This window comes from Danio rerio, chromosome 22 (assembly GCF_052040795.2).
Source record: "Danio rerio strain M-AB ecotype USA chromosome 22, GRCz13ab, whole genome shotgun sequence".
Classification (NCBI taxonomy): domain Eukaryota; kingdom Metazoa; phylum Chordata; class Actinopteri; order Cypriniformes; family Danionidae; genus Danio; species Danio rerio.
In genome coordinates this window covers 712,093-729,393 of record NC_141042.1, presented here as the reverse complement: position 1 = coordinate 729,393, position 17,301 = coordinate 712,093, and the positions used below count along the sequence as shown (strand labels likewise).

At 34.7% G+C, this 17,301-nt stretch overlaps 4 protein-coding genes across 6 annotated transcripts in view; 1 reads left to right on the top strand and 3 right to left on the bottom strand.

Moving 5' to 3' along the window:
* The window catches only part of srsf3b (serine and arginine rich splicing factor 3b), a gene marked incomplete at its 5' end in the record, with an annotated part of 33,222 nt that extends 21,315 nt beyond the window's left edge, over positions 1-11,907 (top strand). The window contains 7 exon segments of one of the 3 annotated variants that reach the window (NM_201323.2): positions 475-494; positions 2,158-2,333; positions 4,802-5,012; positions 6,936-7,070; positions 8,869-8,907; positions 8,992-9,078; positions 11,488-11,907. In NM_201323.2, coding sequence (NP_958480.2) covers positions 4,810-5,012; positions 6,936-7,070; positions 8,869-8,907; positions 8,992-9,078; positions 11,488-11,515 — 492 coding nt within the window. In that variant the 3' untranslated portion in view covers positions 11,516-11,907. 3 annotated transcript variants of the gene reach the window in all.
* Positions 1-17,301, bottom strand: part of zgc:112334 — a gene marked incomplete at its 3' end in the record, with an annotated part of 817,035 nt that overhangs the window by 266,452 nt on the left and 533,282 nt on the right.
* The window catches only part of prkar2ab (protein kinase, cAMP-dependent, regulatory, type II, alpha, B), a 773,085-nt gene that overhangs the window by 266,450 nt on the left and 489,334 nt on the right, over positions 1-17,301 (bottom strand).
* Positions 1-17,301, bottom strand: part of celsr2 (cadherin, EGF LAG seven-pass G-type receptor 2) — a 223,612-nt gene that overhangs the window by 5,326 nt on the left and 200,985 nt on the right. The gene's annotated exons all lie outside the window — the stretch shown is intronic.

Sequence of the window (17,301 nt, the reverse complement as noted above, 5' to 3'; positions counted from 1 at the left end):
TTTTCTCTTTGTCATGATGACAGTAAATAATATTAGACTAGATATTCTTCAAGACACTTCCATACAGCTTAAAGAGACATTTAATTAGGTTAACTAGTCAAGTTAGGGTAATTAGGTGTTAGACCACCATCTCCATGCCAGATAAATACGATCCAGCCCCAGACGCCAGATCTGGTCAGGAAATGTCTGTTTCTCCAGGTATATGGACAACAAGTCAGCAAAGTTTCCAATACCTGAACCTGTTAACCAGTATTCAACTGAATGAACAGTCTCCTGTCAATATAGGAACTGACTGGGAAAACCAGAGAGGAGCTGAAGCAGGAGATGAAGTAATGATGATAAAGAAGGAGCAGAGTTTATTGAATAATCTTAGTTGCATATGATTCAAGTGCTCGGACTTCGTCTGACCAGGATAAATCCAACAAGTGTTATCATACCACAAGCAACAGCAATGGAAAATTGCTGCTGCACAACATTGTACAGAGACAACACAGACCTTGAAATGGAGACATTCTCTTATCTCTTACTCATGAAATCAAGTGCTTGAATCAACATTCATAACAACATGGAAATAATAATGAAGCAATAATTATAATAAAATAGTAATAATAAAATATAAAAACCTAATAAAATGACAGATAATCAATAATAATAATCAAATCATTTACCTACTGATCAATAAAATGATATGATGATAATTGTATAAATGATTAATGATCAATTGATTTAATAAAATATTTTAATGAAGAATAACTGAATAAAAACAAATGAAAATAAAACACAACACAAATTAATAGTTGTTTTCTTGAAACAACACACACATGCTACATGGATTCTCAGATCCTTAGTTAGATTCTTCATGGGCGAGTTGTATTGTATTGTGTAACGATGGTTTGTTCTGTAGACTATCGAAAAAATATTGCTCAATATTGACCTTAAAATGGTGTTTAAAAAAGTAAAAACTGCTTTTATTCTAGCTGAAATGAAACAAATTAAAAGTCCGATTAGCATGCTTCGGCATAAACCCCATTCATCTATAGCAGGGGTTTTCATTCGTTATTTATTCGTTATTGAACCATCATCCTAGTTTTAAAAACGTTATATTAAAATACTTGTTATTACTCTGTAAATAATTGCACTTTCATGCAAATGATGATAAAAGTGAGTTAACAGTCTGACATCTGTCTGTGTCTTTATATATACTGTGTGTATATATGTGTGTGTGTGTGTGTGTGTGTGTGTGTGTGTGTGTGTGTGTGTGTGTGAGGGCGTGCGTGCGTGCGTGCGTGTTTGGGAGGAGGGGGGCGCCAATGGATAAGTTGTGTCAAAAGGGAGGCTCACTGTCTTAGACTTTGAAAAACCCTGATCTATAGGGTACAAAAGTGTGAATACCTCATGAATTAAATCTTCTCTGGGTGATCTCTGAGTAATTAAAGATGATAATGCTGAATCCTGACACATTACAACCCTCTCAGGGCATTATTCTGCCACCCATGTAAACCATGTTAAAATGCAATTATTCCTAGAATAAATGGGGTATATGCCAAAGCATGCTAATAGGACTTTTAATTTGCCAGTAAACTGGGTTGATCGCTTCCGGTGAACTGAATGCCTTTGCAAAACCGCGCGTTTAAGGTGTGTTTTCTTTTAAAATCAGCGATCTCCACTGGCTGAGTGATATCTGATATAAAGTGGGTCTCAGAATGTACAAAAAGCACCGCATTAAATGACATTTTCCCCCACCATGTCTTTATAATCAGAGCATTTATTTTATCCATGTATTTAATGGAGCTTCTGCGCTAGCCTGTGTGTGTGCGAGTAGATGGCTTTTTGTCTCGTTTTATGCTTGAGCAACTAAATGAAAGCCAAAGTCTGTTTAACTGATTGTATTTTAATGACATTACAACATCGACGCTGTAAAAGGAACCAAATAAAATGAAAAAAAAACACAATAACAGATCACCGGAAGTTTATCAATGTGGGAAACACAATAGCTCGGCATATACCCTATTGATAATCTGATAATCTTTTTGAAATTCTTTAATATTGGCATGTATATGCCTGGAATTCCTGTGACTGGGTCTGTTAATCTATCAGTACAGATTTGTAAGTTTTCCTTGTATTTGATTTTAGGGAATGTATGATCATTTATTCATCGTTTCAGGTTTTCTCTCGCACTAATAAATGTGCATAAACTGAAGCCCCGCCTACTCTGCGTCCATCATGACGTAATACACGTCAGTACGTCCGCGTTTCCGCGCTGCGCCATTTCGGAGCAGACCCGTGCCAGGAATCAAACACACACACACGGCCAGAAATACGCGATAATTACGGTGAGTTGTGTTTTTTCTCTTCCATTACGAAATAATGTTTCCAAACGAGCCGTTTGTGGTATTTTCTTGATCACTATTAAGTAACGCGTTTGCGTTTTTAACATAATTGTGCTTTTCCTCCAGACGCCATTTTACTATTGACCCACATTAGCGGTTAGCCTCTTGCTGCAAACCCTTAATTAGCGATGCTTTAGTCCACTATTCATCTCAATTATGTTATACTTAAGCATACTTATTGCATGTGAAGCAGACATGTTTAATACGTATTGTTTTAGTGATGTTTTTCCAGTCACTCTCGAACGCCATTTTAAGCAGCGAACAAAAGCTAGATATCCCAGTCCATTCATTCACTACTACCGTTCACGTGTATCCCTCCGCTTTCTGTACATTTTGCGTGTTGTTTTTGTGTGTTTTATAAGTAACTTCAATTTTTAAACACTACGATTTCTAATTGAATGTGTAGTAAATGATATTGAGCTGTTTGGATTAACTTTATGGGAATGCAAACAAACAAGTTTAAAGCCTTGAGGCTCTAAGGCCTTTACCTCACTCATCTAACGTAACAGCGGTGTTTAAACAATCCGAATAAACCGTTTTGTTGCACTGAGATCACATTCAGCAGCTTTATTGTATCAAACACACACTGTTAACCCCAAACAACTGCATTTCTGCTATCATTTATTCCCTTCTGGTGAATACAAAAGATATTTTAAAGAATGTTGGAAACTGGTCACCATTGATTTGTTACAATTTCATTATTGTGAATGTCGATGGCTGCCAGTTTACAAGATTCTTCAGTATTTTCCTTTGTGTTTAACTAAACAAAGAAACACAACATGCTTGTAACTAGTTTATAGTGAGTACTTTTATTTTTTGTGTGAACTGTCCCTTTAAGAGTTTAAACTGAGAACAGCCACGCCTCTCTTAAAGGAATAGTTCATACAAATACACTCATATCAAAGACAGTTAATCCAAAAAAAAAATTATCACTGCCATCATTTACTCATTCTCTTCTTGTAACAAACATGTTTGAGCTTTTTTCCTTCTGACGAATACAAAGGATATTTCGATAAATGTTGTAAACTGGTTGCCATTAATTTGCATAGTTTCTGTTTTTCCTACTTAGAATGTCACGGACTACCAGCTTACAAGATTCCGCAGTATCTTCCGTTGTGTTAAACCAAACAAAGAAACTCAAAATGCTTATAACCACTTGACAGTGAGTGGATTTTTAATTTTAGGAACTGTCCCTTTAAGAGTTGAAGCTGAGAGCAGCCGCGCCTCTTTTAAAAATTCGCACAAAAAATGCAAGTATAATCTCCCTCAAGTGGTTTCAAACCTTTGGGTTTTTACCGTTGAACACAAAATAAGCTGTATTAGTTTGGAAATCAATGATTAGAGTCTTTCTGCGTCTTTCAAAAGATGTTCTTCTGATTTGTAAGTGATAACAGCATTTTCAGTGTTGTGTGAACTGTCCCTTTAATAGCATTAACACGTCTCTCTAGAGATATTCAGTCTGGTTATTGAAGTCAATGGGAAACTGGTGCTGGTGTGTCAACCAGAAACAAGATGGCGGACTGAATTTATTGGTAACAAATAGTTGGTTGCTTTTTTAATATCGTGAACAACTGTTGTGTTTTCATAAAAACACAATCAAATGAGAGTTAGCCTTTAGACATTCCTCAACTGGAACCAGTACAGTTTACCATTTTCATGAAGGATTTACATTTACATTTAGTCATTTAGCAGACGCTTTTATCCAAAGCGACTTACAAATGAGGACAAGGAAGCAATTTACACAACTATAAGAGCAACAATGAATAAGTACTAAAGGCAAGTTTCAGGTCTGTAAAGTCTAAGAAGGGAAGTGTTAGTAGTTTTTTTTTTTTTTTTTTTTGTACAGTTAGTGTGATATTCAAAGAGGCAATTGCAGATTATGAAGTGAAGTGGAGACTAAATAGTTGAGTTTTTAGTCGTTTCTTGAAAATAGCGAGTGACTCTGCTGTTCTGATGCAGTTAGGGAGTTCATTCCACCAACTGGGCAGATTGAGCGTGAGCGTTCGCGAAAGTGATTTTTTTCCCTCTTTGGGATGGAACCACGAGGCGACGTTCATTCACAGAACGCAAGTTTCTGGAGGGCACATACATCTGCAGAAGTGAGTGCAGATAAGAAGGTGCTAGGCCAGAAGTCACTTTGTAGGCAAACATCAGAGTTTTGAATTTGATGCGAGCAGCAACTGGCAGCCAGTGCAAACGGATAAGCAGCGGAGTGACATGTGCTCGTTTAGGTTCATTGAAGACCACTCGTGCTGCTGCATTCTGGAGCAGTTGAAGAGGCTTGTTCACATCAGTTGTGTTTGATCAACACTGAGACCTAAAACATCCCCACTGGCTTTAATGCTGCTGTTTTGTATTGAAACTCAAAGTCTGGTTTGCTGTTGGTTAATGCGATGTCTTGTTTTGCGCAGATTGAACCATGCATCGCGACTGCCCCCTGGACTGCAAGGTTTACGTTGGGAATCTGGGGAATAATGGGAATAAGTCTGAGCTGGAGAGGGCGTTTGGCTACTACGGACCTCTGAGGAGCGTCTGGGTGGCCAGAAACCCTCCTGGTTTTGCGTTTGTTGAGTTTGAAGACCCTCGTGATGCCACAGACGCCGTCAGAGAGCTGGACGGGCGGTAAGTCTGGATTCACACAAGTTAAAGTTCATCTGATAATGTGTCCAGTTTACGTTTCTTCACTTTAAAAGATATTTTGAAGATAATGATAGATTTTGAAGATAATGCATTACATGTAATCTAATGGACTACGTAATCCAATTCTAAAAAATAAAATCAAGTATGTGTAATTGGTTAATTAATTTTTAAAACTGCACCTTTTTGGATTAATCCAGCCGCCGTAGTCTGATGCGCTATCCCATCTTATGGGGTGTGGAGGAAGAATATTTGTTGACAGCTCTTTACCAACAATTGTAAACAGAACGACAGGGAAAAACATTCTAGAAGATGAGCACGTCGCAGTTTAGCTAAATTAGTGCACGCCTCCTTCTGAAGTGACTTGATGCACTTTTGCCATTTGCAATGCATTACATTGTTTTCCAGACGCATTTCATTATCAAAATGTTTAGTTTGTCTAACGTGATGGATACAAACTATATAGTACACTATGAGCAGAAATACAATCATCCAGCGCAGTCGTCCCTCCATAGTCAAAAGCCACATGTTGTGTCTGCCAGTTTGTTTACTTGCGGGAGTTCCATTGACATTTTCCCACACTTTAATTCTGACCAATCGAAAATCAGTTTAGGAAATGCAATCAATAACATCTGACCAATGATTGACGTAGATTTTGTTGCATGTTTGCATTTTGGTTTTCAACTGGTTCGGATCAAAGCTAGCAGTGTGCTGTGAAAAGGACCCAAAAACAGCAGAAAAATGCTACCATGTATAATTTGTTGCCTTTGGTCCGGACCAAATAACAGCACCACAGATGTGAAAACACCCTAAATGTAAAATAAGTAATCTACAAAAGTAATCTAAATTTAATCTACGGAAGTAGAAAAGTAATATGTAATTTAAAAGTAGTCCACTAAAGAGTATAAAAGTATTGTCATCTTAAAGTAATCTACATGTAATCTACAAAAGTAATTTATATGTAATCTACAAAAGTAATCTATAATCTACAAAAGTAATCTATATGTAATCCACAAAAGTAATCTATATGTAATCCACAAAAGTAATCTATATGTAATCTACAAAAGTAATCTATGGCGGTGGAAAAGTAATATGATGTAATTGACAAAAGAGCATAAAAGTAATGTCATCTAAAAGTAATCTACATGTAATCTATATTTAATCTACAAAAGTAATCTATATGTAATATAGAAAAGTAATTTATATGTAATCTACAAAAGTAATCTATAATCTACAAAAGTAATCTATATGTAATCTATGGAGGTGGAAAAGTAATTTGATGTAATCTAAAAGTAATTGACAGAGCATAAAAGTAATGTCATCTAAAAGTAATCTACATGTAATCTATATTTAATCTACAAAAGTAATCTATATGTAATCCACAAAAGTAATTTATATGTATTTTACAAAAGTAATCTATAATCTACAAAAGTAATCTATATGTAATCCACAAAAGTAATTTATTTGTATTTTACAAAAATAATCTATAATCTACAAAAGTAATCTATATGTAATCCACAAAAGTAATTTATATGTGTTTTACAAAAGTAATCTATATGTAATCCACAAAAGTAATTTATATGTATTTTACAAAAGTAATCTATATGTAATCCACAAAAGTAATTTATATGTATTTTACAAAAGTAATCTATATGTAATCCACAAAAGTAATTTATATGCATTTTACAAAAGTAATCTATATGTAATCTATGGAAGTGGAAAAGTAATATGATGTAATTTAAAAGTAATTGACAAAAGAGCATAAAAGTAATGTCATCTACATGTAATCTATATTTAATCTACAAAAGTAATCTTTATGTGATCAAGAGATGCACATTTTTGTAGTTAATTCAACACCAGTAACTCAGATTCTGATGTAATCAGCTGTTTGTTAATGTCGTCATGCAGGACCCTCTGTGGTTGCCGAGTGAGGGTTGAATTGTCCAATGGTGAGAAGCGGACTCGTAGCCGGGGTCCACCTCCTTCTTGGAACCGCCGCCCACGGGATGACTACCGCCGCCGCAGCCCGCCCCAGAGGCGCAGGTAAACCTGTCCTCCGCTCACCTGTCTCTCTGTAGCTTGTGTTTCAGAGCAAACTAATGTGCTTCTGCCCCGTCCGCCAGTCCTGGAGGCCACTGCTCCGCCGGTGCTACGGGTCCCGGTCCGACGAGCGTCTGCCAGACATCTTTAGCTCCTCCATCTTCATTGTCATTGATAACCATTCAATAATGATTTGACTGGGCTTCTCAAATTCTGATAGACAGTCATGATTGTTTGGTGTAAAAGCGGATGAGTACTCAATTAAATGCTAATCTCATAGCAATGTACCTGGGCTACATTTCACTTCAGAATCAAAGATATTTTGGGGTAAAACTTTGCAATAAGGTTCCCTTTAATAATATTACTTTACCGCTAAAGCATTCACTAATATATTACTAAAAACAAAAGTTGTATGTAATTGTTTTTATTAAGCTAACACTATTTAGCAAGAAATGCTTTGTTTAAACGGTGGCTAATATTAGCATGAACCTCTACATGTCAATACTTCAGTGTTAAATGTTGGGACTTCATTGTAAAGTTGACCTTCTTTTTGCATCAATGTTTTGATGACGGTTTAGCGCATTTGCTCATCCAATGCAGAAGCTAATGCTTATCGTAGAGTGTTATTGTGTTGGATGAGCTCAGATGTGCTCGGTTGTCTTAAAAATGCAGAAAACAAGCTTTAATTTCCTTTGATTCTGGATTGAAGTTGGACCTGCACGCAGTTTCTGCAGATCTTCACTAACACTGACCATGCTAACTTGTGAATTGGCTAGCAGAGAGCCCAGTCGCTAGTCTTCAGTAATCTGCTCGGCTCTAGTAATGGTTGGAATGCAATCTTTTGTTGACTTGAACTTTACATGAAGGTTGTTTTTATTTCTTTTCTTATCATCTATATTAATAAAAATGAACCCCGTTGCAGAGTCACCACCATGCCTCTCCTCACCACCCTCTGAGTCAGTCTACTAGTCCTCTTTCAGCATCATGTGACCAGCGTGCCCCAATCAGCTGGCTGGGTTGGTGTCACATGACCCAGGCGTGGCCAGTCATCAGGTCGCACCAGCCCATTGGTTCCTGAGCATGCCGTTGTCAGCTCCTCCTCCTCCAACCTTAACACCCAATCGACAGCACTTCACATTCCTGACCAATCAGCGTTTTACGCTCCCCAATGTCGACACTGCCAACCACCAGCATCAGCCTTCGGCTAACCAATAAAAGCAGGAAAAATCCACTACATCCAGCCCCCATCCGCAAGCCAGCTAATCAGCTCGCAGCATCTGGCCTGCACTTTCCCGCCAGTTCTGCTCCCCGGCCGCCAGCCGCCTCCCCTTCGCCTTTTCTAGCTTGTTGAAAACCAAAAGACTAGTAAGTTTTTCCTGCTTCATACAGTTCAATGCTGAATACAGATGTAAGTTAAGGAGAAAACTCCTGTGCAGTTCAAACAAAACAGGGCTGGTATGAGATCTTAGGCAAGCAGACTGATGGGGAGCCCAAACGGAGGTTCAGGTTACATAGGAAGCGTGGGCTTTGAGAGCTGCTCTTGCTTTCTTTCATTGTCTTCATTCTGTGGGATTGTTTGCAGTGCGTTTGTGTTGAGTTTGTCCTCTTGCTAGTGCACTACTGTGTAGACTGGAGCGTAGCGCTCTTAGCAAGGTTCTCGAGCGCTCATTGCGACTCCACCCCTGTATCAGGGCGGTGACGAGTGCGTTTGACTGTTAGCAGGCTGGAGTTTCAGGGAATTTGAGCTGCGTCTGTGTCTCGATTTGCACGTTCACTCGCTCTGCTTCTCTTCTTTCTTCAGATCTCCCAGGAGGAGGAGCTTCAGTCGTAGTCGCAGCAGGTGAGAGTTCGTGCAAATTTCCGAACGCCTACATGAAACGTCTCTGTTGTGTGTTATTAATGTGCGGTTCTGCACTCTGCCTAGATCTTTCTCCAGAGAACGCAGAAGGGAGCGATCTCTGTCCCGCGAGAGGAACCACAAACCCTCACGATCTTTCTCCCGGTCGAGGAGGTAAGACTTTTGTTACTTTTTTGCCATCCACCATTTTAGTGCAGTCGTGATTAATACCTCTTGTGTATTTGTTTAAATTAGGACAGCACGGTTATCAGATTATTATTACGATAACGATATTTGTGGTTCGTGATCAATATTTAAATATCGTCGCTATTGTTTTTTTTTGTTTTTTTTCGAGGAATGCAATGTTAATTAGGTAGCCTTTGTTCCTGTTCAGTCCAAACCTCCCAAAGCAACACAACAAACCTCATTAACCACCTTAAAAGCCACCACAAAGTGGCTGTCATCAGTGGGTTAATGCACTCAGAAATATTTTAGCTCATCAAAAGTAATTAAATTACTTGTCTTTAGATTAAAACCTTTATGCTAAAGGATCAGGAATTGATCGCGCGTGCAGAAAAAACGGCAAACATCCAACACATGCATGTTACTTGTGAGTAGTTCCTTAAAGCAAGTAGACTAATTGCGTTAAGAAAAACAAGTTGACTTTAAAAAAATGATGTAAGTAAACCCATTGTAACTTAAAATTAAGTTGACAATTTTTATAATTATGCAAATTGTATTACCTTTTTTTTTTTTAAATAAAAGTAAACTAATCTCTTTTTTCCACTGCGCACTTATTATGTTTGTTTTTTCCAGCTTTTCTGTATCCAGCAAAATGACAGTTACTAAAATAAATCTGCTCTTCCAGACTCCAGCGCTTCTTCTAAATTCAATACAGGCGATAATTGTAGATTTTATAGACTTAATGAAGCACCAAGTATGTAATATTGTAATCATTACAGTAATTATTTGAAAACAGATGTGCTAAAATAATCTGACACTGTAAAAAAGGATTAGTTGACTTTTAAAAAGTGAGGACAATAAGCATGTTATAAAAATTAAGTCAGCTTAACAGTTCCGAGTTACAATGGGTTTACTTGCATTATTTTTGTAGTCAACAAGTTGCTTTCAAGGCAATTGATTTACTCGCTTTAATAACTAATCACTTTTTACCATGAAGGTAATGAGATTATTAAATGCCTTATTCAACTTAATTGAAGTTCACAGTACTCATATAGAGTAGTTTTTAACTCAAATAGTTTGTAGCAGTCAGTTTTCCTAAACAGTTTGAGTTGCTTTACCTTGTTGGCTTTTGCAGTACTCAGTTGGTTTGAGTTCTCTTCATTTATTGGGTTTTACTGTGCTTAAATTGCTTCGTTTACTCGTATGGATTAAGTACACAGCACTCATAATGATTAGTTTTTGAACTTAAATGGTTTGTTGCAATCAGTTTCCTCATAGTTTGAGTTGCCCTAACTGGCAATAAAACACTGGGTTTTACTGTGTGTAAATCACATTTGTATGGCATCGCTACTAAACTAGTTTTGCAGCAAATCTACCCAATATGTTTTTGTACAATGTACATGTTTGCAAAAAATATTTCTAAGCATTGCTAAAATGACAGTTTACAAAATTAACATTAAAATTACAAACATGTGCATATTTGTTTTAATTGTGTGTGAATATACGAAGAGTTTAGATGCAAAAACCTCTTAAAGCCATTTGAAATATTTTCTTCTAAAATGAGCATTTTTCACCAACTCTTGTGTGTTGGCTCAGTAATTTTACATCTATAGTGATGGATGAGTTTTTTTCATTGCCTTTCAACTGAAATAACCAAACATAAACATAGGAGGCTGGGAAAAACATTTCAGACTGTGTTTAGAGATTGCATCTGAACTGTTCATATATATATATTAGCTGAAGTCAGAATTATTCGCCCCCCTGTTGAATTTTTTTCCTTTTTAAATATTTGCCAAATGATGTTGAACATATTCAGGAAATGTTCACAGTGTGTCTGATAATATTTGTTCTTCTGGAGAAAGTCTTGTTTGTTTAATTTCGGCTAGAATAAAAGCAGTTTTTAATTTTTTAAACACCATTTTAAGGTCAATATTATTAGCCCCTTTAAGCTTAATTTTTCGATAGTCTCCAGAACAAACCATCATTATGCAATAACTTGCCTAATTACCCTAACTTTACCCTAATTACCCTAGTGAAGCCTTTAAATGTCTCTTTAAGCTGTATAGAAGTGTCTTGAAGAATATCTAGTCTAATATTATGTGCTGTCATCATGACAAAGAGAAAATAAATCAGTTATTAGAGATGAGTTATTAACACTGTTATGATTAGAAATGTGATGACTAAATCTGCTCTCCATTAAACAGAAATTGGGGAAAAAATAAACGGGGGAGAATAATTCAGACTTCAATTGTATGTATGTATGTGTGTGTGTTTGTATGTGCTCCCAAAATAGAAAATCCCGATAACCGCAATAATCGATTAGACTATTAATCGTGTGCTGAATTTTATAATGGTGATTGACCCATTTCCACACTCTGATCTCCGTCTGTTCTATTGCAGTCGTTCCAGATCTAATGACCGGAAATGAGCGTCGATGTTTGTGACTGAAACCTTGATCAAACATGTTGGAGAACTTTGGAGAGACAGTTTATTGCCCTTGTAAATTTTGTTTTTTTTTTAATATCTTTATTTTAGCAGTTCTTTCACCTTCAGTAGCTGCGGTTATGAGTGTTTTATGTGATGGCATCTCACCTTTTTTTAAGACTCGTTTTATTTGTATTTCTGATGACGATTGTGATTGGTCCTGCTGCACTGCGCACGAGTGTTTGGTTTATTTGTGCGATCAGAAGCAAAGCGATGGAATGGCAACATCATGGCAGTAGCGCGAGGAATCAACGATGGCTTTCGTTCTTATGTTTATTTTATTTCCCTTGTAGTGTTTGTAAGGTTTATATTGTGGATCTGAAATAAAACCCATTACAAAATCCTTCATCTTTACTGTAATTTTTATAATGTCAGAATTTTAGAGTTTGTGTACAGTTCATTGACTGCATCCGATTGTTTTATAGTAATGCTTTACAACTGAATCTCATTAGCTGCCCAATCTCCTTTGCTACTTTGCGTTGAAGTCCATGTCTGTTATAGACAATTCTAACATTTCAATTCAGTAATAATGCTTCTTGTATTATATATTGCTAAAGACGTACAAACATCGAGGTTAAAAATTAAACTGGCATCTGCAACTTGTAAGAATTCATATTGTGTTTATCTATATATATATATATATATATATATATATATATATATATATATATATATATATATATACATACACACACACGACAAACTTTTTTTCTAATTGTGTGTGTTTGTTTTTAGTTTGTTGGTTGACATGCATTAAATCATATAGAATTAATGTAACATATATATATATATATATATATATATATATATATATATATATATATATATATATATATATATATATATATACGCGTTTATGTAAATTTGCGGTTGTATAGGCGTTATAATAACAGCAGAGGGCGACTTTTTAACTCAAGCAAAGCTAATCTACTGAAATATAGCTAAACATTCTAGGCTATTTGGTAAAATGCTTTTCAAACTATATAGAAAAATGGCTAAAATATCTTTAAATTATTTATTTATTTTTACAAATTGACAATTTTTTAATGTATTTTACCCTCCGTATATTTCAATCCAAGAAAATACGCTAATACTAATGTTACTACTTAAATGCTTAATAGCCTTCCTATATATATATATAATAATAATATGGCCGGTAATGTTTTATTTACTCCTAAATATATTTATATTTAAATGTTTTTGATTTTAAAAATGTGTTTTATTCATCTACTCACAACAAATATTAACACAAATATTTTGGCTAGCAAAAAATAAATATACTGTATTTGGGTTATTCTGGTCATTGTTGGGTGCTTGATAAATATTGTACATTTACAACGACGGCAGTTTTAGAATAAATGGATCTCTTCATTAAACCGCTGTTTAAATTTCGCGATGATTTAGCAAAATTAGCATGTTTCATTGACTCCAGTTCTGTAACTCAACACATGATACAGTCATTTATAAGTCAGACATCTCGTTCTGGTTTGGTCAGTGGATAAAAATGAGATTAAAATCCATTCATTTGGGAGTGAAGCACTGCGTTTGCTAAGTGACGTAATTAATTCAGGCTAAACCACCTAGCCTACTTGTCAAACACAGCCGTCATTCATTCATGCTAACGCTATTTATCGGGGTTTAAGGGCACAGATCACAAGATAGCCTCTTACATAACTCGACTTCGGGGTGGCGACTGTCAAAGTCCTTGAAATTCCCTCCACTTTTTGAAGCAGATGTTATGTAACAGGCCGACAGAGGTGTGGATGTTCAACCCTTTCTGTAAGGGTGATGAAGGATCATTCAATGTACATAATGAGATGTTATTTTTACCGCCTTCGCGGGTTTACAGAGTTTTACTTGAGCAGTTCTCCACACTTTTAAACAGTTTAGAATCTTGCTTTAACACTCATTTGGTTTGATAAATTACTCTTTAAAGTGCAAATTGTTCATTTATAATCCGTTTTGAAGTCATGAGAATGTTTGAAGCTTCGATTCGATCATATTGTTATATTCCGAACTTATAAAAACATTATAATAAGTTAGTTAGTCTTGTGTTTTTTAACCATACAGTGTATTATTGTAATATTAAAAACATTAATGAATGTTCCAGCTTACTGGTATTAACTATAGTGAGCTGATAAACATACTGTAGCATACTTCGTTACTACATTAAACTATGATGTATTAGTAGTATAATATAAATAAAGAAAACCATGTTGGCTTATTTATTTTATTGTAGTTGTGTAACCAGCAATTCAAGTACTTTACTATGGTATGGATGATTAACTGGTAGAAAATGCTCATTTATTGTTAATTTTGGGATGAAACTTTCATTGAAAATGAATGAATCTGAATGAATGAAAGTCAAACTTACCCGCGCTTCCTTACTCAAGACTCCGTGACGTCAGACTTTTTCCCGGGACCTCCTCAGACTGGAATATTATGTAAAGAGTTATGTCACGTTTTTAAAGTGCAAATATTTCATGTATAATCCAGTTTGAACTCATGAGGATGTTTGAAGCTTCAATTCAATCATATCGTCATATTCCAAACTGATAAAAAAAACTATAAGAAGTTATAGTGTTGTGTTTTGAACCAGTGTATGGTTAAAAACATTAATGAATGCTCCTGAATACTGTAGTATGAACTGTTAAATTGTATAAAATACTGTGGTATACTTTAGTTCGTTGCTACAGTAGGTGAAAGGTTTACACTGGAAAAGAGGATTACTGCAGAAGTGTTGCAAATTATTTGTGTTGAGTTTAAACAAGTTAAATTAATCAATGTTCAACTTAATATGATTGTTTAAATTCAGCCCAAATAAATTAATGACAACCACTGAACGTAAATAAACTGAGTAAATCCAAGAAATCATCTTTGAATAATTTTTGTCTGTGTATTTGTTATAAAACATACCCTATAGCTGTAGAAAACTACATTTATTTTACTGTGTAATTGTAAAGCAATTCAAGTACTTTAGTATGGATGATAAAGCGTGGTATAAATTGCTAAAGTATTTTTAATTATGGGATGAAACTTTGGTTTATAATGAATGAATCTGAATGAATGAAAAAGTCAAACTCACCCGCGCTTCCTTACTCAAGACTCCGTGACGTCAGGAATTTTCCCGGGACCTCCTCAGACTGTGTGGGATCTTATGTAAAGCCTCATGTCAATCTTTTAAAGTGCAAATATTTCATGTATAATCCATTTTGAAGTCATGAGGATGTTTGAAGCTTCCATTCAATCATATTGTTATATTCCAAACTAATAAACAATACTGTAATGAGTTAGTCTTATATGTGTTTGTGAACCATCAAGTGTATTGTTATAGTATAAAAAACTTTAATGAATGCTCCAGCATGTAGTATTAACTATAGTAAACGGATAAACTGTAATAAATACTGTATTTGTTATAAAATAGTTGAAACTAAATTTAAAACTAAATTAGACAAAATACAAAATAGAAAACTACATTTATTTATATTACTGTAGTTGTTGTGTGACTAGCAGTTGAAGTACTTTACTGTATGGATGATAAACTCTGTGGTATAATTTGCTAAAGCATTTTTAATTTGGGGATGAAACTTTCGTTTAAAATGAATGAATCTGAATGAATGAAAAAGTCAAACTTACCCGCGCTTCTCTACTTAAGACTCCGTGACGTCAGAATTTTTCCCGGGACCTCCTCAGCTCAGACTGATCTTGTGTAAGCGTCACGTTCTGTCAGACTCCCGCCAAAGCGCAAACTCGCTAATGAAGAGCGGCCATTAATTAAACACTAATGAAGGGTCTTTCCTGCCTGCGATAAAAGTCGTGGGAAAACACCACAGACTCGCTCAAGCCTCATTAGTGGACAGCAGCTGCTAAATGACTGTCCGTTTCAGTGCTTTTGTCTGTGCATGTTGGCTTATAGACAGTTATGCTTTAGTTATGTAATATTATTCATATAGAATAAATAGGCTGCATGTAAAAAAAAATATTGTCATGTTTGATTACCTTATGAACTTAAAAATATAGACATTAATATTGAAAGGAGAATATGGATTTAATTTTCAGTCTTGCATTAATTATTTGTCATAGCTTCATGAAAACTTACTAGAATAATTCGTATCGGATGCACTAATGCAGTATCATATGATTAAATAATAGGGTGTGGGAAATGTCAAAGTGACAATGTAAAAAAGACAAAAATAAATTCCCATGCAGACTTCTTTTGTATTCTGTCAAAACAATAAAATCTGAATCCATTTGTAGAAAATTGACACAACAGCTCTGCAGAATAAAGGAAAACACTAGAACATTTTAAATATTACATGTATAACATTGTCAACTCTAAAAATGCCAAAATTTATCTTTGATTAAGTTGACAAAATACATGTTTCAATAAAAAGTTTATTGAGGAGGAAACCTACAAAACAATAAATGAATACACAAATAAATACAGATTCCTGTATAAATAAAACAATAAATATGCAAATAAATAAGTAAATAAATCCATAAATTCCTGCATAAATAAAACAAACAAAAAATAAGTATGCAAGTAAATAAGTGTATATATAAATCTATTGCATCCCTGCAAAAATAAATAAATAAATAATTATTCGTGCGGTTTGAAAGAAGGAAAAAAAATGCTTCATTTTCAGTTGAGCATTTTCTTATTCCCCTGACATCTGTATAATTTATTTAATTAATAATCTCGCCACACTATTTTTATATTTATTTATGCAGGAATTTGTGGGTTTTATATGTATTTATTTGCATATTTATTGTTTTATTTCTGCAGGAATTTATGGATTTATTAAGGCCTACTTATGTATTTGTGTATTTATTTATTGTTTTATGTATGAAGGAAATTGTGGATTAATAAATATTTATTCATGTATTTGCATATTTATTTATTAATTAATTTATTTATCTATTGTGTATATATATATATATATATATATATATATATATATATATATATATATATATTGTTTTATTTATGCAGGAATTTGTAGATTTATTCATGTATTTGCATATTTATTTACTCACTGTTTTATTTATGCAGGAATTTGTGGATTTACTTGTTTATTTATTTGCATATTTATTTGTTTTATTTGTGCACGAATTTGTAGATTTATTAATTTGCGTATTTATTGTTTCATTTATGCAGGAATCTGTGGATTTATACTTTTTTTTATTTGCGTATTTATTTATTTATAGTTTTTGCAGGCTTCATCCTCCATATCTGTACCATTAAACAAAAATTACGAAACATTGCAGTTTTATAGATACTAATCTTAGGAAACAAATATGTGTGTGTATGTGTATATATATATTCGTTCAGGAAATCTCACTTTCTTAAAAATTGTGTTCCTGACGTCATACATGCAAGAACAGTGTTTTTTCTCCACGTTTACACACTTTTTTTTTTTCTTTTTGCTTACAAAGGCTGAAAGACCCAAAAAAACACCAAGCTGTAAATCAGTACATCTGGGTGGGGTTACTATATGCCCAGCAGCTCCTGGAGTAGTACTTCAGAAATGTTAAATATATCTATAGAATATATGTGCTTATTTGATTTGTTAGCGTGATCATTGATTTCTCTATATTTGTTATTGGTGAGTAAATAATAGCACAGTCTCGTGTAAAAACAGCGCGTTTTCTGGGCGGCTCCTCGGAAGGTTCTGTTCTTTTCTGTGACGCTGATCTTCTGGAATGTCTCCACGCGCTCACGTGTGGTCA